At 42.9% G+C, this 23,642-nt stretch overlaps 1 protein-coding gene across 1 annotated transcript in view; it reads left to right on the forward strand.

Annotated features, from left to right (window-relative positions):
* The first annotated feature begins 7,227 nt into the window (after positions 1–7,227).
* The window catches only part of PXYLP1 (2-phosphoxylose phosphatase 1), a 49,217-nt gene continuing 32,802 nt past the window's right edge, over positions 7,228–23,642 (forward strand). The window contains exons 1-2 of the mRNA XM_048314609.1: positions 7,228–7,325; positions 22,562–22,693. Of these exons, the coding sequence (XP_048170566.1) occupies positions 22,615–22,693 (79 nt within the window). The 5' untranslated portion in view covers positions 7,228–7,325; positions 22,562–22,614. The remainder of the gene's footprint in view (positions 7,326–22,561; positions 22,694–23,642) is intronic.

Genomic DNA, 23,642 nt, shown 5'->3' on the forward strand with positions numbered 1-23,642 from the left:
CTGGCTTTATAACTGCTTAGTATGTTACTATTCCTGCCTTGGAGCAATTACATGTGTTTATCCTGGAAGTTCATCTGATACAGCAGGATCGTGTGTAGAAGTCTTCTGCTGATTCACAATATGCCAATCAGTGTTGACTATAAGCAGGAAGAATTAAGATTTTGGGAGGGTGGATCTTGCAGTGCTATTTATCTCTACTTAAACTAGGACATGGCTCCAGACTATATGTGTCTTGCATTCTCAGCCAATGGATTTGTGCACAAGAAACAGGACACCAAGATACTCAGATGCCCAAATTATTCAGTGTTATTCATATTTCAGGTAGCAGCAACTTAATATTCTTATTCAAATGTATTCTACACCAACCCATGTTATCTGTGTTCACGTACACATTGTTTCCTGATGGAACATCAGGTCTGTATGCCAAGTGGAGCTGTACCTGCTGGCTTTGTTGCAAAGCACTGTTAGTGCCCACAGACTAAGGAGACTAACATTCCTGTTCCATATGACTTCTTTGCCTCTCTGGTGACAAAGAATACAGTATGAAAAATGTCTTTATGTCAACACCAACTTCTGTGCATGTGTGTCCATAAAGTATTCCAAGGCTTTTCCCAAATTCACATTTTGGACAGCAGTGTGGGACATAAAAGTGCCCTAGATACTGATTTTAATGGAAGGACAATGACTCAGGAGGAAACAGCCACCTCTTTTCATGTCTGGCTGGGGTCCCTCATGAGCTGGTTTGACATGTATCAGAGAACAGGATAATAATGAAGCTGGAAGTGATGTTGTCAGTGCTGAAGGCTATTTTTCCAGGTAGGTTTCCCTAATTATACTTTTTAAGTTAGCAGTTTCCTTGAGAACTAAATACAACAGGGAAATAATATACGTGCTTAAAATTCTCCTAACTTTATGGAAAACTCTTTAGTTCTGTAAAACCAGAAGGGTCAGAAATCTTCCCCAGCAAGATACCTGGGAATTCCTCAGAAACCAGGAAGCATTCAGACACTAAAGCCAGTTTTGCTGGCATCTCACCATCTGGTCCCAACTTGCCCGGCAACAGAAGGGCTAAGAGCTGCCACTCTGAATAACTTTACTGCCTACGTCTTTGGCAAGTTGAGTCTGAATTTAACTAAAATCACAGCTTGCAGCAAGAATATTTATGAACTAGGAAACCCTCCTGTAAGCGTATAAGGGCAATCTTTTATATATATATATATATATATATTTTTTTTTTTTTATATATATATATATTTTTTTTTTTTTTTTTTTTCCACACCCCCTCTCCTTCCTCCTATCTCCACGTTAGCAGCCAGCAATGCGGCCACCCTGGTTGCCTAGGAAGCTGATTGCTGCTCCTAAAGGATCTGTTTAAAATTCTGATCTGGATTCTAGTCAGGTTTGTGAGACCCTGGGAATGGAGCTCTTGAAGTGATGGGTACTTTCCATTTTTCCCCCCTCCTCAGCTTCTCTGGACTGAGAGAAGGCAGCTGTGCTGCTTTGCAAGACAGAGCAGCTGGACTTGGTTACCCCTAGAACCAATTAAGTGCTGGAAGAATGGCTTGCCTTATTCCAGGGAGACAGAAGGAGCTGTTTGGGATCATAAATGACACTGGAGAGTAGCTGTGTATGTATGCAGTTATTTTAAGGGTTGTTTTTGAGGCTTTTTCTATGCACCTGCCCCCTTTTTGGGCATTTGTACTTTCATCTGCATTGTTTGAAATGCAAATAAAAGCAATGATACATATTCAGACAATCTGAGACCTGTGTTTCAGAGGACTATGCCGAACCCTTTGGGGAGTTTCTTTTCAGAAGCTAATTCTAGTGGAAAATTACTAAATGGATCTTTAAGTAGGTGAAATAATAAGCTGGCCAAATAGTGCACCTATCAGAGACGCAAAGGTGGGTGCTCTCTCCAAGTTGGTTTCCATCCCATAGCTCTACTATTTGGACAGGCAAAGCAGGGTTTCTAAGAGGAAAGTTCCTTAGCATTCAATTTTGGCCTAAGGCTGTTCCAGAAGTTGTCTGTCACACCTCATTATATGTGCTGTTCTAACCTAGATAAGCATTCAGAATAACACCTGGATAAAAATCTGTGAGTACAATCACTGGTTATCAGTGCAACAGTTCATTAAAAGAGATCCTAGATGGTAGCAAAAGCTAGAGTTTGAGTCACTTGTTTATGCTCTTAAATGAGTGTAGGATCTCATTTAAAACTGCTTTGAAGTGTGAATTATGAGCAGGAGCCCTTTGATCAGGAGTGAAGTATGATTTGTCATAAGGCGTTATGCCAAAATAAAGAAGCCACTTAAGCTTTCTCTCCAGAGACACTGAGCAAAATGAGAGCTATGGTTCCCCTACAGTGTCTCATGCTAGCAAGTCCATGCTGGAGAAATTGGGCTATGAAGATTACTGCTGAACCTCTGCAAAGTGGGAAATGGCATTTGGTTTTCTGCTGGGGAGAAATCAGAAATGCACGATATGAGTGTTTTCTTAGTGTACCTATAAAGCCTATTTCTACTGCACACTTTCCTCCCTGAGTGTGGTCCCACACACACTTCCTCTTTCAAAAGCTTCAGCCCCAAAGCAAGTTTGTGGTTTCTGCTGCTTGCAGCAATTTCTCCATAAAGAAGTGACAACAAGCTCTGTTCTTCAAAATATGTCACTCCGCACATTTAGAAAAAGCACAACTGGAATGTGATGGGCAGCACTGCCATGTGGTGGCTGCTGTCCCGTGAGCACTACGCTGCCTTTGTACGTAGCTGACTGCATTGCTGTTGGGTGACTTCACTGGCCTTCGTCATTCTGCCATGTGCTCACAATACTCTTGTGGCTCCTGCTGGGATAAAGCATGGACCTGCTGGGATCAGAGGCCTGTATTTTAATCCTGTGGTTGGTCTGCATCCAGCTTCATGGCAGTGGGACATGAAAAAAAAAATTAGGAGGAAGTAATAGGCCAAACGAACTGTACAAGTTATATTTGTTCAGAGGTCCTAATTTATTTTTGAAGTCCTGCAAATAAATCAGTGATTTTCCAAATGAAGGGGTATTATATCCACCAGGACACAGAGTCATGAGCAAACAGCACTCTTCACTCTGAAAAATAAATGGGGTTTTCTATGATGTTATACAGAAGAAAGGGCAATATTGGCATGTACAGCCAGATAAGGCATATTCTTCTGTATCTTTCTTCACCTAGAAACAATGTAGAAGCTGTAATTATTATTCGGGATTTAATCAACCCGTGAAAGAGTAGAGGAAAATAACGAGATACGTGGTAATATTCCTAGTATGTACTTTAATTACTGATTGCTTGATTACTGCTGAAACCGATGAGGCTGAGTGTGATGATATTATCAGGAAGTTAAGCCTGATAGCAAGAGATGAAAACATAGCATTTAACATGATCATGATACTCTGCAAAATAGCATCTTTGAGGGTTGGATTGAATGACTCCCTGCAGAGATAATTTAAATGCTGTGAAGCCATATATGTAGAAATGCTGATGAATAAGACAACAGACAGCCTCTGAGGAAAACAGAAGCTGCTTTAATGCAACAGAAGAGTTACAGAAATCTCTGTGAGTGGCTGTGGCACCATATCCAGGCCAGTGGTTGCAATATTATTAGAAGATTCCAAAAGATCCAATGAGACTTAGAGTCTGGTAATTTAATGGGTAACGATATTTTCATCCCAGGAAGTTATAGGAATACAGTTCTGAAATATACACATGAGTCACCAAGGCACTCAGAGCTATAAAAACGGGGAACTTTGTCAGGCATTGGGCAGATACACCACATGACACCTGGAATGACACAAGAACATGCACAAAACAGCTGAAAGAGGTGACACTGGACTTCAGATATGTGGTGGTGGCAAAAAGAGGCATAAATAACTGTTTTCAAAGGGTTTTCCTTCCAGAACTGTCAGTTTCTGTAACATACTTAAAAGCAGTAGAACCGAAACACAAAGCATCTCAGCCAGTAATTAGTAAAATGAAAATAGTGCTTGCTAAGAATGTCACCTTTTACTAGATGGAGAGTGAGGACTCTCTGAAGCATCCAGGCGTGTAGCTGAGAAATCCAGCCCAAGTCAAACAATGGAACTGAAAGAATGCTTCAGACCACTGAAACTCCTCTGTTCCTAAAAGAAGAAAAAATCCCCACCCACAGACTTAGAGGGTCTGAAACTGTTAGTGAAGAAATAATCCTAGAAGTGAAACAAGCACATAAAAATATCACTTCATATAAAATACTCTCACACAGTTAAAAAGTACAATAGGTTAGAAGTGCCTCAAACCTTTCTTTATGCACAAAACTGACCGTAAACTTATCTCTCAAGCAGTAGCTAGGATCTAGCTGGTATTTTGGGTAACACATTTGAGCTTACTGCCTGATTCCCATTTCTTGCAGAAGTATTCGCTGTTGGATTGAATAGAAAATTGAGTTATTTTATGCTGTGAAATCGAATTGATCGTGTACTACGTGTGTTATAATTTGTCTGCAGGACAGCTGTGAACTAACCCCTTGCTTCTCCCGATCAGCTCAAATTCAAAAGCTGGCAAACAGAAGCATGTGGAGCTGCTATGACTTAGTGACTAGAAATGAAGGAGAGGGAGAAAAAAACCCACCTAACTGTTGGAATAGACATAATTTCCAAAACAATAACAACAACAACAACATTATGACCATGAGCTTGAAAATCTAAGTAAACCATTAATTTAGAACTGTTCTGGCAGGCTGGTGGGGCTGCATTTCACCATGACCTATCATCTCTAACTCAGGTTGTCAGTTTTCCTCTTGGGATTGAGGTCAACCAGAGGAACACTGCAGTGTTTTGACCATATATAACAGTGGATTGTCTTGGCCATGGCTGGTTGATGGTAGTGAATGAGCATGCACTCCTAACATCGAGACATGCTCACAGCTACTGTCTGGTTAATGCAACAAAACCTTTGTCAGTTCATAGCTGATTCACTCTACTGAAAGGACAGAAGAGCAAAACTTGATGCTATGAAATGTTATTTGCACTATCATTTGATGCATAATGGTATGTACAGCAGAAAGTAGATACAGTTGACCAGAATATCAAGTGAGGTGATATGGTGGGGCTGTGAGTAACTCAGAGTCTGCCCCAAGGACATGAGCTGCAGTTGCTCTGTCCTGTGAGTATTCAGTTAGTCTCTTCTAATTTCATCTCTAAAATCCAAGTGCATGTGATTTCTGCAGAGAAATTTTCAGGATATTAACAACTTTAGAGTAAACAGTAATTTGTTGTATAATATCATAACGACTATCTCTAAGGAAGTAGATTTCTTTTGTGTGCATAAGCAAGCATATTTTATTCTCCAAAGCAAAACCATCTTGTAACGAAAATTAAATCCTTTTATTCCATGGAGAACAGATTGACAGTTTCTGAATCCTAAATCCTTTTTGAACTGCACTTTGTTCTGGAGGGACATGGAAATGTGACTGCCCTGGCAGGCATTTGCCATCATGGTAAATCACTGCTCCCGTATGGAGATGACTGTTCCGTAAAGTATGTCTTCCGCTTTCTGGGTAGGGGAAGGCCAGATTTCTCTGTGCAATTGTTGGGCATTTTGCAATCCTAACATGCCCTAAAGTGATCTGGTGAACTGCAGTCAGAACTCACTCTCCACACCTAGGGGCCCATAGTTTGTCTTCTGCTTTTCTGCAAAGCCATTATTTTTCAGATGGTAGGCACTGGTTTTATACTAAATAAGAAAATCATTATGATCAATTAGCTCTAATCTGATGTGATGCTGGTAGCAGGGAAGAACAGCTGCGCCTGCGTTTGATGTGCAGCAGTTGCTTGCAGGATGCTGAGCAGCTCTGGGGAAGGCTTTTGGAGAGCACCAGCGGGTAAAGGCTCCATTCTTCTGATCTGCAGCTGGACAACCCCTTCCCACACTGCTCTGCAGTCTGTTGGTTAAAACTAGATTAATTTCTACTTCTTAACCCAAACAGAAAGTTGCAGAACCTCAGCACATTTCCAGGTGGAATCATACCAGTCATTCAAAAGTAAGAGTTTAGCCAGGAAACCATGCCCAATCTTTTTCCGGGGTATGTTGACTCTGTGGATGTGCAACATCAAAGGAAGACAATTTGGCTCCATGCTGCTGTTTGCAGGACTGTGACCACCAGTCACCGTGACCCAAGGGCAGAGGCCATGGAGATAAGTGTGTCTGCTGGTCTGGCAGAGCAGTGCGACAGCACAGTTGGAAGCTGGCAGAATTATGCAGGGCTGCAAGTGGAACCACGGGAATATGAGAACCGCAGACATTCTTTGAGGTGCCGCCCGACTGCCACAAAAACCCCGACAGCCACTTGCTATAGACACTGGTGCCGAATACTTAGTGCATTGCTTTTCATCACCCAGCATTCACAAAGTATCTGCATCCACATACCAGAGTAGGTGTGTAAAGGGAATTAGGGCATTCCCCAAATCTGTAGAATTGATTTGAGTCTGGTTTAGGGATCCATGAAAAACTGGTGTATTTGAAAGGTGATCAGCTTGTAGGATTGAACAAGCACTCCTGCTGGCGGAGCTTGGAATTGGCTCCTGTGAGGGCACAGACTGATTAGCTGGGAGATGCTTTGTTTGGAGCAAAACCTGGTGAGTACAGCGCAAGTTATGGAATGAATTCACTTTTATCAGCTGCACAAGAGAATGTGCATGTTTTATCTTTGTATTGAAATTTGTGGCATTTTTTCCGAAGGGTCGTGACAGCTTCGAGCCGTACTCCCGGCGAGTCAAGTATGAGAAGAACTTGCCAGCGGAGTCAGCGGCAGTAACCACCTCACCCAGCTGCGGGAGATGGTCGTGCCGCATCTCCGGGGAACTGACGGCCATCCACTCCAACGCTACAAGCTGAAAGCAGCGGGAAGTTGAAAAACAGGGCTGGGGCGTGGGGAACTCGGGCTGGGCGTCCGCTGTTGGCCCCGGAGCCTCTCGGTGCTCTCCGCAGCTGTGCCTGGGAAAGGAGGCTGCTTCAGAGGGCTGACACTTCCCGGCTCCTTCGCGGGCGGGCCGCGTATGGGGCGGGCGGCGGCGGACGCCCTGTCCCACGCCGGCTGTGGGACCCGCCCGTCTCGTTACCGTGCCGGGCCGGGCCGGGCCGTGCGGAGCTGCCCGGGCGGTGGCGGCGGCGGCGGCCGGCAGGGGGCGTGGGCGGGCGGCGTGGCCGTGGGGGCGGCGCTCGGGCGGGCTGGGCGCTCGGCGGGCGCGGAGCCGCGGCCGTGGCGCGGCGGCTCTGGTGGCTCCAGCTCTGGCCGCGGGAGAAGGCGCCGAGCGCGGCGGGGCAGGTAAGGGGTGGCTGCGGGCGGGGCTGTGCCCGCCGGGCAGCTGGGACAGCGCCCGGGGCGCGGCTCCAGGGAGCGCTGGGGCCGGTGCCCCAGTACGCCCCGGCCGTGCCCGCGGTGCTCCGTTCCCCCGGTAAGGGTTCGGCGGCGCCGGCGGGCGGTCGCTGCCGACGAGCGGGGACAGCGGGGGTGCGGCCCGCGCCCGGCTCCGAGAGGGGCGGCGGGAGCGCTGCGGGCGCGGAGCCTCGGCCGGACCGGACCGGACCGGCGGGGGCTCGGCCGGCGGCCCCTCCGCGGGGCCTCGGGGCGGGTCAGCCCTGCACCCTGCGGCCGGACGGGACCGCGGGCTGGAGCTGGGGTGTGCGAGACCCACTGTGTGCGAGCCGTGTGTTACGCGGTGTGTGGGAGCGGTGCAGGGCAGGGGTCTGGCAGGGGCTCGTCCCTCTGGGAGTCCCCGCGCCCGCAGCCTGGCTCGTGTGCCCGCCTCGGCTGGCAGGGGCAGCGCGGCTGGAGCGGAGCTGCTGCGCCGCTCCGGGCACCGGGACTTGTCATCCATTGTCGGCGGGTACGCTGTGGCCGGAGTGGAGTAACTTCGTGAATTCACGTATTTCCTGATGCCTCTTGTCTTTAGCGTGTCCCATAGCATCCTTTTCATCGCACATACTTAACCTAAATATTTTCAGAGCCTTGAACAGACTTCTTAGTCTATTTCTGTGCTGCAGGTTACCGAAGAACAACCCTGAACGTTTTGACAAGCATGGACTTCTCATTGGAAGTGTGTTCTGAGGTGAACATTGTCTTGGCCTTAACACAGAGTGTGGCCCTTAAAAAAACCAAATAAAGCTGTGAAAGTGTATTTTACAATGCCGGGAAGTAAGGGGTTAAAGAATGCATTTGTAAACACTGTAACCAGAATTTCTGGACGGATCACTTTATGTAAAGTCTTTGACTGTGGAAATCACAGGGTGAGAAAAGCATGTGTAATAACCTTATAAGCCTTTTTATTTTGTCTGGCTTGATAGTCTGAGATGAGCATCTGAGTACAGACCTTAAATTTTCTCTTCTACAAATTTTACGAAGATATTTTTATGTGGTGAAAAATCCTGTACTGAGTAAGTGGCTCTATCCTTGACTAACTGCAAAAGCTGTCACATATAATAAGTTATTGTGCCAGTATTACAATAGTAATGGGATATTAAACCAGCACATTTTGGCAGTAAGTAGCTGTAATACTTATGCCCTGTTTTGACGTCTCTAGAAGGAGGATTAGCTCAGACAGAATTTGTAGTGGGAGGGTGTGAGTGGGATGAAAAGCAAAAGCTGCTTAATTTTAATCTTCTCAAAAAGGTAACTACAAGTAGTGCACATGGTTAAAACACATATGCTCCTCTCTCTAATGGCTTTTAATTGTAGTATCTGAAATATTTTATGTAAACTCAGTAGTGCTGAAATACTACTTTCTATGAGATTCAATCCATGGTGAACAAGCTCCCTGTTCCGGGGCAGAGGAAGCATTGGGGGATAGCAGGGTGTCATAGGAAGGTCTGACAACAACAAGAGCTGTGAATTGGCTTTGGTGTAACTGAGGCTGTGTCTGTACCGGTGTAGAGGTGTGCCTCGGGTTAGGCTGCAGGCATTTACTTAAATTGTTTCACTTTTATGATTGGGAACTTCATTTTCTGTAACAGCTTTCTTTTGTCTTCTGAGCTTTTTTTGTCTAGTTTTAGAGGTGGGCATCTTGGAGTGAAGAAACACAAAAAGCAATGCTTCAGGGTGTGCAAAACCACTGTTGCCGGTGAAGTGTGCTTCCTCCAGTGGTTTTACAAGGGGCTGTATATTCTTACATACTTACCATAACCTCCTTAGACGAATGAAACCTCAAGTGTTCTGTGAGGTTTCTTACGTAGGTCTTTGTTTATGTTCACAATCTTATAAGAGACCTTTGAAATTAGATTTTGGTTGAATTTTTTTGGATGCTTTTTCTGATGAAGTTGCAGATACAGAAAAAAAATTTCTTTTACTTACAGAGGCTTTGTATTGTAAGTGTGTCTGCATGTTATTGCCCAAAAGATGAACGGTGGATTCATGTGGTCCTGAGTGTGGCTTTTATCTGGATTTATGGTCAGTTCTAGTTGCAAATTCATCTCCCCATGATTTTATCTTTTGACTAACAAAAACGTGTTGGCAATTAATTAAGTGGAAAACCACTGCGAGATACGTGGTGCTCACAAACATACCTCACACGAGCGTAGGAATTAAATGTTAAGCCACCTACTAACATATGCTTTATGATTTAGATTTATGGTTTATGATGGATGCTACAAAGGAGGTGGTGGTACTTTAATTGTTCAAGAGGGTGGAGTCTTCGAGCCTGCCTCTGCCAAAAGGATGAAGGTGCTCTCCCAAGGAGCTTGGGAGTGTGCAGAAAATACACAGCTATTGCTTTGACTGTTAAAAGAATCATTTGGTGAAGGAAATATGAGAAGATTAAAGAAGATGGAGTTTGTTACAGGGAATACAGGAAAGTTTTGGGAGTTACTGGTAGATGGTAACAGATAAGATGCAGGAAAAGGCAGCATGGCATCCCAGCCACACTGACAGGCACTGGAGCAGCACACACACAAACACTGGTAGACAGCAGCCTCAAGCGCTGCTTAAAAAGAACCTTAGTGGTCCAAATGTTGGACAAACAGTGTAGTTTGGGTCGAAACTGTCCCAGCAGTGCATCACATTCGGGTAGTGTTTGAACATAGCTTTTAATCTTGACTTTTCTGGGAGAGGCAAGCGAGCGATGCATTGATTCACATTCAGAAGGATGTATTTAAAAATACTCTGGCTTGGGTGGTAAATTATATACAAAAATGAAAATTTAAATTTTGCTGCAAAAAGGGAAGAAATGTCAAATGCTTGGGAGGAGACTTTAAATGTAGGTTTCATGCAAGATTTCTACTTGCATGGGTTTGAGTGTCATCGTAGTTTTACTGGATTTGTATTAAAATATTGCAGTACTGATAAAATATTGTGCTTCAAAGTTCTTACTTTCTTTGAAAAGCTTTTGAAAATGCTTTCCATAACAGGGAATGGAAATGCAGGCCACTGTATGGCATAAATTACACAGAAACAGAGTTGGAAACAGTTGATCATAAAGCTATGTAAAGGATGATGACGACTGAAGGTTTCTGTAGCAGTTTTCCAGGACGATACAAGGGATGCTGTACAGACTGTAACATGCTTCATATTCTGTTAAAATCAGGCTGCTCTTTGCTGAATGCCAAAGAGAGTCCCCTGAAGCAAGCATTTGGCTTTGCACACTATTTAGGGTAGAAAAATTTGGGAAATTTTATTGTCTAAAATTTGTAGGGGAGGATACATGAGTCTTGTCAATGTAGGAGCATATGAGCTTTGCCCATGTGGCTTGTTATGTGCCATTGGGTTTAGGTTAGAATTCAAAATTCATGTTCTTGTTTATCTTGTAAATACTAGATGTTCTCTGATTACAGCTGGGTAAGGCATTCTCTTGTTCAGTGAAGAAATAAAAGAGTGGGAAGGTATACTGTGGTGAATGGCATTTACGATTCTTTTTAAAAAATCAGATAATGCCTGAATCATCAATGTAATGGTTCATCCTAAGCAGCAAGAAAGAGCATTTTTTTGCACTGTGCAAGCTGATAATAGAAACATTTTCTAGGAGGGCTACAAAGGTAGATGATAACTGTGTGATTAGGCACTAAGTGGTTCTGATGACAGGCAGAGGATTCAGAGCGTGATCGACAGGCTATTTCATATTGATTAGAGGATTAAACTGGGCTTTGAAAAACTAGACAGCTGGCATATTTCTTGAAAGTAACTGATTTTTGGAAGCTGAAATAATTAGGCTTATTTGTTTGGGCCACATGGTAAACATGTTCAGAACTCTGTCTGGAAATACTAATCAGTGGCTGTTTTCAGCTGATCCATTAATCGTTTCTACAGCCACCTGAAACTTTAGTGTGAACCAAGAATGAAGTCAGTTTCCCACAGAAATTGTCACAGGATTCATGGTTTCCCTTGTGAAAATAAAAAAATAAACACCACAACTTTGTGTCAGTGTCTGCAATGAGAAATGTCACGGTTACTTGAGTAGGGGGAAGATGCTGTTCTGTGCCTTCCTAGTGCTGGCAGTGGCTGGTTGGGGACCCTGCAGACAGCTGGTACCCTCTGTGGTTAATCATTGTTTAAAAGGACAAAGCAATGCTGGTGCTGCTTCCTGCACTTTGCCATGTATTTCTCATGCTTTACTCATCTTCCCTGCGTGGTGGTTGTGGTGTCAGTTTGTTGATTGCTCCTGAGTCTGAACACAGGCTTGTGTTTCTGACTTTGAAGACCTTTGGGTACCTTCACGAGGAGCTTCTGTGAGGGCTGATAAAATGTAAAACCAGCTAAGCAACTAAAGCAACAAAACTGTAGCCAAAGGGCCTTTCTGAGGAAATGCTGGGACATGGTGTTTAATGCCAGCACTGTTTACCTAAACCTATTTTTATTTTTCCTTTTAAAGCAATAATTCCCTGGCCTGTCCCTGTGTATTCAGCTGTCTGTAGCTGTAAGATGATGTGTTCCTAGTGGTTAGCTTGTGCTGCTGCCATGAGGATCCAGTGGAAAGCCAGGCCTGCCCTTTTGCCAGCAGTATGGCAGTTTTCCCAGTATGTTGCCTCTGTTATTCCCCATTCAGCTCTTCAGCAGCCAGGCAAGTTGGCAGTTGTGCAGAGTGTTGTGGGGAAGAAAGGGCAGCAGAAAATGCTGACTGTGTGCTAATGCATCTGTGTAGTCACCATTCTGGGGTTAGATTGCAGGAAGATGACAAAACTGCTGAACAAAGTATGTTTAATCTTTTTTTTTCCTCCCCATGAGCTGCAATAGGTAGTAGTAGAATCTGTGGAGAAGCACAACTTTTCCATTTGGAACAGAAGTGTATTATCTACCCTGTAATTTTGAATCTTTGAGATTGTGTGGAAGTGGTTGAATATGGAAGTTTTGGGTGACCTGACATCATAATATATATTCCATATAGGATGGAACAGATCTCATGCAGGGCTATAGGCAGAAGAAAAATCTTTTGGGATGAGGGTCAAAATACAGCTGGAGCACAAGGATAGGATAGAGTAGAAATGTGATGGGTAATGAAATCAGTGTCATCCCTTCCATCCCTCTTGCACAAACTCCTCTAACATCAGGTTGTTGCACTGCTGTTTTGGAGCTGTGATGTTACCTGATCAACGACTGGCTGTGATCTGGGGGTGAATAGGATCTATGCTCATAGTTATGAGCATATGGTATATGGTTTTAAAGTTGTACGTTTAAAATAATTACATTCTGGTGCTGTTTTTTAAGAATTATTTAATTATCTGTATGTTCTAGAATGGTTTTGCTGCCATTTCTGGCCTTGAGCCATCAAAATCATAAGGTTTCTTTCAAGTTTCATAATACTGTTTAAAAAGAGTTGCTCAGTTTCCTTTAAGGAAGTAAAAGAATTTCCTTTGGTTTTGTTTTTACTTTCTCTCCAGTTCAGAGGCTTATACGACCTATTATTGCATAGGAGAAGGAGTAGGACTATGGGGACATTACTGAAATGGATAACAGAGAGTTGGGCTTGTGACAGATTTTTCTAGATACTAAAATTTGGTTCACCTAGAGTCTCCAAAGTGATATGCTGGACTGGTGGGTTGGTATTGACTTCAAGTTCTTTAAGATTTCTACACGGTAGTGTAGGACATTGATCTTACTTCCAACCAAAAAGAGGTAATCAAAGCCAGATCAAAGCACTGACTGAGAAGTTTGTCTGAATGGAAGAATCTCTTGAACTAAGGGTTTATGTGGACCAAAAGAAACCGAAGTTAAGGACACCTACTCCTGGAAATATTTCATGATCTCATACATTTGCTGTTCAAATGAGTAATCCACATGAGACCTATAAAATCATAGTTGGAAAACCAAAGGCCAAAGCATGGAACTTTCAACAATTCATGAAAGAAATATCAAAATAAGAGAAGAGGTTTTAAGCTAGGAAAGGAACTGCAGTGGTTTCTTCAATACTTCAGATTTGGGTATGCCATGAAGTCTTGACTTTTTAAAAAGGGGAATGGCTTGTGATCCATTGTTATTTAAACTCTGTTGAAAGCTTTGTAATTTGACAGATTTTATTACAGACTGGATTTTATTGGTAGACTGTAACACAGTGACGCTTCTCTGTGGTTTGAGGGAAGCAGTCCTTGCTGTATCATGTTCTGCCTGAAATGCAGCTTCAGATTCAAACCCACATCCATCTTCAGGGACTGTGCTGCACTCTGAGTCGTTAGAGCAGCATTGGTTGTGCCAAACAGACATCTCTGCTGAAGGACTGGAGTTCAGAGGTTTCTGTGGGTGCCAAGTGGAGCTTTCCCTGTGTGTTTTCCATGATGTGGAGCAGAACTCAGGGGCAGAGGTGCCTGCCTGGGCTCTGAGCCCCCAGAGTGAAGTGAGACACAGCATCAGTGACTAAAGGTACAAATCAAAAGGAGAGAATGCATGAGCTGGCAGGCATGAATTTTGCTGCTGACCACTCTTTTGTCCTCTGATCTAAACAGATGTCAAAATCTGAGAAAGTAGAACATAAAGGTTGGAATAAACATTCCATTAATTGTTTCTATGTGTAGCCCTGCTTTTTCTCTTTGTTTACAGTCACAGCTAATTTAGACTCTTGTTAAGTTCCTGCAGGCAGGGACATGTCATCCCTGTGTCCTGGCTGATGGGAACACTGGCTATTCTGTATAAATAGACCAGTGAAGCTGGTAGGAGCAAAAATGCCTGTGCTGTCAGGGTGCTGCCAGAGCCTGGGCATGAAGGCAGCAAGCTGTCTCCAGGCTGAGTCTCTAAAGGGGAAGTGTTCTGGGAGAAAAGGAGACTAATGTTAAAGTGGTTTTATTTACTTATTTTTAACAGAAAGATATGCCGGACATAGACATAATATTTGAATTCAACTGTTCAGAACTTCTCTCACATATACTGATAATTTTAGGAAAAGAAGAAAGCATGGAGAAGGAAAAGAGTGATCTAGGGCAATAACTTAATCCCGAAAGAAATAGATATTTACAGCACCTTATATTTTGGAACTATAATTTTCTTCATCTCTAAGTTAGTTAATGTATTTACTTATATTTTTCTTATTAATAGTTCTAGGAACCATTGATTATGTAGAAATAACTGCAGTACTGATCCCTTTTAGTGAATGCTGTCAGAAATTGTGCTTGATCTTAGAAAAACCATGTTTTGGTATTCATGTGTTTGTAAGTGTGATTTTGAAACATTACTGAATCAAAAAGGATATTTACAAGTCACAAGTATGGTATTTCTTCCAAAAGTTTGAGTTTTCAGAAGCATTTGGTTTTGGAAGTCTTTTCTTGCATGATCATTAGTGGTCAGAGGAAGTAAGCTCACACACCTAAATGTTTTACTGTGCAAGGTTGAAAAAAACCGATTAAAATCCAACACTTAATGATCTTTTCATGCTTTTTAACAGTTCCCACACTTGTTTTTTTTACTCATTTATGTCTGTTCAAGATAACATGGGCATCATTTTGTCAGAAAATTGATGTAAGTCTAAGGAAATTCCAGAAGCTGGAGAGATTTCTGACTGCAAAATAATCCCAATGCTGTGAAACTCATAAAGAATAGTTGTAGTGTTCTAATGTTACTTTGCATTAACTATAACATTAATGCACAAAACTCAAACATAGGTGTCTCTGCATGACTGTGTTTATTGCCCAGGTTCAGGAGGGCATTCATAGACTGGTAGGTTCTAAGTTCAATAAAACAAATACGTTCCAAAGGACTTAGACTGGCAAAATCAAATGCAAACGTAAACTGTGCAAACACTTGTTCTGCTCTCATCTCTTAGCATCTGGTACATGAAAGAAGGCAGCTCCTAATGGTGACTGAGTAGGACAGAATTGAAAAGAAGGAAACAGCCCCTCCAAAAGATGTAAGCTGAAGACAGCTTTTCCAGCATTTCCAGCATAAAACTTCACGAGAGTCCTGCTCAAACTTGAAAGCTGCTTAGGACAAAGGGGTGTTTAAAATGTTCCCCAGTTCCTCTGCTTGTGCACCTTGAGGCTTAAAAGCTCAGATTTTGGAGTCAAGGGAACCTTGTATTTTGAGAGCAGGGGATTATCTTCAAGGTGTGTCAATGTTCAGCCTGGCTGAGGGTCCCTTCATCACTTCTGTGTGCTCAGCACTCGTCACTGTCCAGGCTTATTAAATTCAGGGATAAATCTGCTGCGCAGGGAAAGTGAGTTCTGTACAGAGGGGCAGAATTGTTCAAGTAAGATCTTTTCGATCCCTTGGCTTGCATGAAGAGGGAGCTTATGCTGGTTGCTTGAAATACTGGGCAGTACTGCTGGGCCATTGCCAGGAGCTTTTGCCCTTTGTAGGACCAGCTGTGCCAGTGTGAGGATTTTAAAACTGGCTAGGTAAGGAAGAAACTTGCAAACAGAAGACAAGAAAAATTTAGATGTGGACATTTTAATGTGCTAAAATATATTAAACTTCAGCATCTTAGTGTTTTGGGTTTTTTTTTGATCAGATACTTGTTGCTAAAATGTTAAGTAATTAAAAAATAAAATTATCTTATAAGGAACTATTAGTTTTTACATATTAACATGTAGCCATGCTCTATTGGACAGTCACTGCTTCCTGCTCTTTCCATGCCTTACTTGTGGAATGGTGCACGCTGCCTTTTTTATCATGGCTTTCTTTTTCTTCACTTAGGTGTTGGGGGTTGTCATGGGTTAGCAAGCATAGTCTCGGAAGTGATGTTTTTGCAAAGGGGTGCTTACAGCTTCCTCTGTGACCTGACAGAACCTATCAACTGGCCAGTTTGAATATGGACAATTCTTTAACACACTTGAGAATAGACAAACCCCAGGCAGAGCGCTCTCGTTTCCAGTGCTGGGACAGGTGGCTGCGGGCCCCGTGTGGGGGCCGGCGGGCCCAGCCAGGCCCTGCTCCGGCCGGGCCAGGCCACGGCCATCCTGGAGCCGATGGGCCCTGTTCCACCTGCGGAACCCCCCCACATCCCTGCTGTGGGCAGCTGGAGCGGCTCAGCTCCCCCTCTCCAGTGCGGCCAAGATCCGGCTGAAAGCTGCACCGCTGTCCGGCAAAAGATCATGTAACCAACAGCGATAAGCCACATTCCAGCTGCAAGGCCTGGGTGAGATTAACCCTTTTAGTGCTGTGAAGAGCTGAAAACCTGAGGGAGAAGAAAGAGGAGATGCTTAAAGCTGAAATTCTGTTGTAAAGCTATGGTGTATCAGAGTACCCGTTGTAATTTCATGAAGGCATGGGGGGTGGACCATTCAGCTTGTACTTGTGAGCAAAAGCACCTGTGGTGAGATAAGCAGATGCTGAAGCAGCTGTAATTTGATGAGAAGTTTGAACAGGGAGAGATGGAAGTGATGAGGACTGTTGCTCCAAATGGAAAGGAGAAGACCTCAGTTCCTAGAGATGCTCCCAGAGATAGTCCTAGAGATGAAGATGAGGAGGACCCTTTGCTCCCAGGGAAGGAGTAGGGCCTCTGTTCTTAGAGATGAAATGCTCCCAGAGATGGGTGAAGAGAACTTTTGTTCCTGAACGGCTCAACCTTAAAATTGTACCCCAGTAACTCAAGATTGGACCCTCGAAAGCAGTTGTGGGAAAAGCTGCAAGTTGTGGGAAGGGACTCACATGCGAGCAGAGAACCAACCCAGGCGGCTGCCTCGTTGTGATAATGTTTTCGTAGCATGGGCAAGAGAGACTCCTCTTCCTAAATGAACTGAACAAGGTTATTATGGAAGTGGTAAACAGACTGAACATCTCAAGGGTTGTCTTTTTACATTGTCAGTGGGAGAAGGGAGAAAGGTGGGGGGAGGAGAAGAGTTCTGAAGGTGTGGTATGATTTTATTTTTTCTTTTTCCCTCTTTTAGGTCTGTTAATAAACTTTATATTCTTTCAAGTTTGGTGCCTGCTTTGCTTTTCTCCTAATTCTTATCTCACAGAGGGTAAATAGTAATGAGTATTTTGGACCAAACCACTACAGGGGGTTTTTTGTGTGTGTGGTTTTTTGTTTTGTTTTTGTTTCATGAGGCTGCTGACCTATTTGTATTTTCAGTTGAGTTTTGCATGTCCCGTGGTTACTGACCCACTGGGTGGGTGGGCTAACATGAGTAACACTCCTGAGCAGGTTTTATTTAATATTTCCGATGATGAGCCAGTTTTACTCTTTTTAGAAAAGCATTTATTTACACCAAGTGTTGTGACCTATTTTTCTTAAATGCTATTAAAAAAATATATGCTTCTTGTTTTTTTCCAATGGGAAAATTGAGAATTGTGCTGAACAGCATCACAGATGCTGTCTTATTTTGTGATGCCATGCAAAATGCACCCTCAGTGTTGCAGGGATCGTATGTCCAATTTAAATTGCTGCTGCTACAGTGGCTGCAGGGGTTTTGTGAGGGCTTCCTCACTGTGACAATTACAAGCATCAGTAACTAAGCAGGTCATGCTGACCAGGGAATTGGTTCTGCTGCGTATTCCCATTTCCACTCTGTTCTGGTGCTTGCCACGGCTCTTCATAGCACCGGTTGATTTGGTCATGACCAGAAAATCCCAGCCACTATTTTGTATTCATGCAGGAAAAAAAGCAAATCCCTTGAAGTGCCAAAGAAAAAGTTTGACTTGTGTCATTTGCTGACACAGCTGTTTTCTCTAGTTGCCAATTCAAGGCTATGAACTCACTGTCTGAAGTTGTCTGGGGGCTGGACTTGTGAGTGGATGAAAAATGTCCCTGGTGGGCTGCTGCCCAATGGCTGGGGAGTGATTGGTGGGGCATCACGAGTTAAAGTGAAAGTCAAGGCAGAACTTTTCATTGAAATTGTATCAGGAGCTGTCACCTTCATTTCAGATGCCTTCAAAACAGGCTTTGTCAGAAAATAAGCCTACAGATGGAGATAAATAGCAAAAGATATATCAAAAAGAAGTGATAGTTTAAATCTCTTATGCAGTGTAGAGATATCAGACTAATGGATGGGTCCCTGTGTTCTTCTGTGACCTTTTCTAAAACTATCTATGAATGTTACTCCAGATCGACCTTATGTTATCTCTGGGCTTTTTGTTCTCCCCCCTACACTCTATAAGCTTGCTCCAAAATATACTTTTCTCTGTCTTTGGCACATAGTTATGTACAGACTGAGCACTACCTTCCATTTGGGGCAAAGTCACCATTTGTCTGCTGTTTTTTTCATTATGACCGCTTTTGCTCACTTGTGTTTCAGTAGACAATGTCATTTTGATGCAGCACATCACATAAATATATTAATTTTATTAAGGCAGACTTTGAGGAGTACTATTGATTATTTATGGAGACATGCTGTTTTAATCAAGTAGATTCATTTAAGCTGTCATGGTGAGTCAGTATAATTCTGTGTTTACGCTTCATGCTGGAGAGTAGGTTTGTATTATAGATGGATGCTGGTGATTTGGAGAATATAACAGCATCAGTCAATTGGCACAGGAGTTTGGCAGTGCTGGTTTAATGTCACATCTAATCTCACAAGTGCTTGGAAAGCATTGATGTAAAGTTATCTTCAGGGGCTGACTTAAACAAGCAAAAGAAATAGTTTAGCTGGTCAGCCGTGCAAGAAATGTCTTCTCTCTGGTTTGCTGAGGAGCTGGTGCTGCCAGGGAGAGGTTCTGTGTGATGCCCTGGCTGGCAGTGCCCCTGCAGTGCTGAACAGAAAGTAGGTTAGTGCTGCCAGCTGCTCTGCTCCAGCTTCGTGCCTCGCCTGGGCTCTGGGCTGGCTGCCTCTCTCCCAGCATTTCTAGGTAGTTACTAATTTTTCCTGACTCCCTGACCCGGCCTTCAACCATAACTCTGGTTTTACCTTTGTGGGAGCATGCAATAACACCTTACACCAGCACTTGTGTGAGATTAGGTAAGAACCGAGGGTGCTCTAAATGCTGTGAGTCATTCTGTCTTGTTTTGATGAGTTGAGATTTTGGATCATGTTTAAAAGGAAAAGTTACATTCTGTGGGTAGGTATGTAGGTAGGTATGCTAAATTCTGTAGGTAGGTATGCTGCAAAAGGTGACTCAGAAGTAGCCTTTTACTTACCCCTATTTCGACGTAGGATGCTTCGTTAATGACTATCCCTATGAATTTCTAAACTGAAGTGTGTCACATTTAAAATTAGTGTGACTGATTTTTGGAGTTCTATAGGTCATCTTTATCAAGTACTGCATTCATAGAAACAGAATTGTTTAGGTTGGAAAAGGTTGAGTCCAACCATTCCCCCAGCACTGCCAAACCCACCACAAATTCTGTCCCTGAGCACTGCATCCACAGGTCTGTTAAATCCCTCCAGCGATGCTGCCTTCACCAGTGCCCTGGGCAGCCTGTTCCAATGCTTGACAGCCCTTTCTGTGAAGAAATGTTTCCTAATATCCAGTCTAAACCTCCCTGTCTCAGGTATGAGCATCAACTACTGCACTTTGGGCACACGTCAGAAGCTGCTGCTCCTGATGCTGCTGTTCCACCTCAGTGTGGTGCTTATTCCCCTTTAAAAGTAGTAAGTACTTCCTTGGCTCCAAACCTCAGAGGGTACAAACCAGGCCCATTCCTGCAGCCCAGCGAGGTGGTGCTGTCAGTTGTTGATGGAATTGCCCTTTGGGAGCTCTCAGTGTGGAGATGTGCCCCTGTCCAGGGGCAGGACCTGCACTCTGGCCTGGGTAAACAGATAAAGATCAGCAGTGCCTAAATACCAGGTTAGCAGCGGATGCTCTGCAGTGCTCTTGCTCTGTGGTAGTCTGGCCTGAACACCCCAAATGTTTTTTGATCTGTTGTTTGTTGATTTGTTTCATGTGCATGTAGGAATAGTTTTGTGGGAAGATGAGGTTGGTTTGCTTTTATTTCTCCCCCCTCCAGGCTTCATTTTATCTTTTTTAGTTTAAAAATGCTCACTTCAGTGAGTGCTTACAGTACTTACTGTACTGCTTTCATTTAACATGTGCTGGCCAAGCGTTGCTGTGCCCTGGGAGCACCTTGTGTGCCAGCCTGGAGGGGCAGAGGCTCAGGACTCAGTCTTACGTACCTTCAGCTGATTCCCAGCAGCTTCTTACCAAGGAGGAGCTACTGGCAAATTGTATTGGCAGGCTTTTAATTTACAGCTTCTCAGCAGGAGCTGTTCCTTTTCCTCACAAGTCACAACACAGCAACTTTTAATTTGTTAGCAAGCCAAAGTATATTTAAAAGAAAAATCTTTCCACCTTGTTTGTAATGTCTTGAATGATGCATTTCACACTCAGTGTTTTAGAACTTCTGATCTTGCAATTAAGGCTTAAAGCTCATTAAGCTTAGTCACTAAAACATTTTGCTAATATGAGATGTGTAAGATCTCCTATTTTCCAGTCTTGTAATTTTTCCTTTTTTGTGGCAGCTTTATTTTATGCAACAACAGTATTAATGAGTATAGACTGTGCACAAGACCTCTTGTTCTGAGAGCTTTTTAATAGATTTTACCTTCTCCTCCCTGCTAAGTCTATTTTTTGCTTTTTCCTCTGGTTCCCCTTCTGTTCTCCCATCTGTTTGGTTGAACTGCTTTATTCTCTCCTGTTGTTTGGCATACACTAATCCTTTTACCTTCTATCCTTCACAGCTTTGTTGAGTTGCAGTGGTGTAGTTCAGTTTTGCTTCTGCCTGCCTTTCACTAGGATGTTCCAGGATGAGCTATGATTTTTTGAAATTGAGAACTGTTAAAATTGTTCCTTCCAACTTTCTCTCTCCCTCTCTTTTTACTTTATTTTTATTACTGCTTGCGCATGCCATTTATGGTGCTGTTGGCATTTGGAAAAAATACTGTAATGACTCTGGTTTCTTCGTTCTCAGAATCTCCAGATCTTTCCATTTTTCCAGTTTCCAAAAGCTGCAAAGGTAGCTGTCCAAATAAAATGAGATGGAAAGAGCTCAATCCTACAAAATGTATGAGTATAATGGATTCCACTTACAGCAAGCCCCACTGCCTTAATTTCTGTGATGACCACTTGTGCTCGTGGGTGCCATGGCTTCGTGTTGCTAAAGCCCCCTTGGGGCACCTCATACATCCCACAACTCTTTTCAAGAGCAACCCCAGCAGATAAAATAAGTTCAATGATTCCTGAGACCTTTTCAAATACTAGTAAGAAAATTAATTGGGGGGGGGGGAGGGGGGGATGAGGGGGAATGAGGGAGTAGAAAAAATGAGAATTTTGAGGTTGTGATTTTATCAGCACTCAGAGACTAATATCTTGCTGAAATGGTCAGGTTTTGGAGTCCAGAAGAGCTTTGGTAAGCAAATATATATTAATTACATGTGTATGTAAGACCTGTCATTTTCAAAAGCAGGAAAAATAAAGAGAGGCCTCTTTCTGTGTGGAAATAAGTGCTGGGTCAAAAAGAAACAGTGATGGGGGGAAAAAGTTACTTTCTGTCAACATGCTTAAATGTTCTGTCATAAACAGAGCTCAGTTCAAAGGATCTGGGAATCTCAGAAGATTTCTTTCAAGACTAACCAATTTCCTGCAACACGCTGTCAGTGCTAGGGAGAGGCATCTCTTGCACATAAGAGCAGCTGGTTGTTTAAAAAAGAAAAAAAGGCATGTAGGGGGGAGAGCACCCCCCCCCCCCAGCCCTTATATAGAGCAATTTTCCACAGGAAAACGTACATCTGTGAAAACAGGGCACTTCAGCAAATTCCATACTCTTTGGAATGTCATTTTGCAAGGAAAAGTGTGTTTGGATGTTTTCAGGAGAGGGGTGTTTTTTTTTTTTTTTATTTTTGAAGCAAGTAATGAGTTCTGAGGTTTTATTACTTTTTTTGTTTGTGGTATTGACACCTTTTCTTACTGTTTATTATCTTAAATAAGAATTGTGGATGTAAGTATTAACCCTGTTTTAGCAGGAGGAAGGTTAATTTTATGGGAAATGGGAATCTTTTTATCTACCTGAAAGTTTTGTTCTGGAAATACAGTCAATCCTATTATTAGGGTGAAATTAAGGTGAAGGCAACTTATCCATTCTGTTGTTGCCAATTCGAATTGCCTTATGTGCTTGCCTTTGAGGAACAACTTGACTCTTGTCAAAGGCATATTTAAATTTTCTTTGCTATAGCTGATGCTTCCACATCTGAAATATATATTTGCCAATGTTTTGTTGTTTGCAGGAACCACAGATATCTGAAGATGAAACCATGAAGAGCAAGCAGAGTGAATAATAATGCTTTTCCGAAACCGTTTTCTGTTCTTGCTGGCCTTGGCAGCCTTATTAGCCTTTTTGAGCCTCAGTCTACAATTCTGTAAGTGTCCTCATGTTTTGTTTTCCACATATAGTGGTCTATAGGTGTGTTTAAAAATGCCCATGATTTCATGTTGTTTAAGCATTCTTCCTGTATTGAAATACATGGGGTTTGTTTCGGGGTTTTTTTGTTTGTTTGTAAGGATTTTTGTTTGTTTGTTTTCCAAAAAAATAAGAAACATAGTTTTGTGTGCCATATAGGAGTCTATACGATCTAGAGAGTTCAAATCAGGCTATTTTACGTCAAAAAATTCTGCATTTTGTAGTGCAGTTAAGTAATTTAATGCGATTGAATCCCTCCATGAAAGCATGCAAACCACATTGGAGTGAAAACTGCTGCAATTCCTATTTTACATTGCATCAGACCAGATGGGATTGAGGAAACTGCTGTGAGAGCTTTGAGTGCTGGAACCTCTCCTGATTTGTACCCTCACATCAGGAAACTTCACACAGTTGAATTGGTTCATCACAAGTGGTTGGTTTGTTTAAGAACAGATAAACTGTGTTGTGCTTCAGATGAATTTATCGTGGGTCACTGCAGAGGGCTTTGCTGTCCTGATGAGTGAGCAGGAGGTGGTGCTGAAGGCAGGGCAGTGGAGGAGCACTGTGCCCTGTGGCTGATTAGCCCCTGTTTCATGAGAGAGAACATTTCCTGGGTAAAGCCATGTTTTGTGATAATGTGGTCTGTACTAATGCCCAGCAATGTAATGAGTTGCTTTTAGAGGACAAGTAAAAGTGCATGTCCATAGCATAGGATAATATTCTTCGTTGTTGTTGTCATCTTTCATCGTGTTTTAATGAGCACAGTCCTTCTGGGCTATGCTTTTTTTGCATAGAGTAAAAAAAACGTTACATTTAGAATGTGTCTTTTGCATATGACAGACAACTTCAAAAAAGGGGGAGAAAGAAGATGAAAGAAACTTCGTGGGTTTCTGCTGTTATTTTTGTGT

This window comes from Corvus hawaiiensis, chromosome 10 (genome assembly GCF_020740725.1).
Source record: "Corvus hawaiiensis isolate bCorHaw1 chromosome 10, bCorHaw1.pri.cur, whole genome shotgun sequence".
NCBI classification, from domain to species: domain Eukaryota; kingdom Metazoa; phylum Chordata; class Aves; order Passeriformes; family Corvidae; genus Corvus; species Corvus hawaiiensis.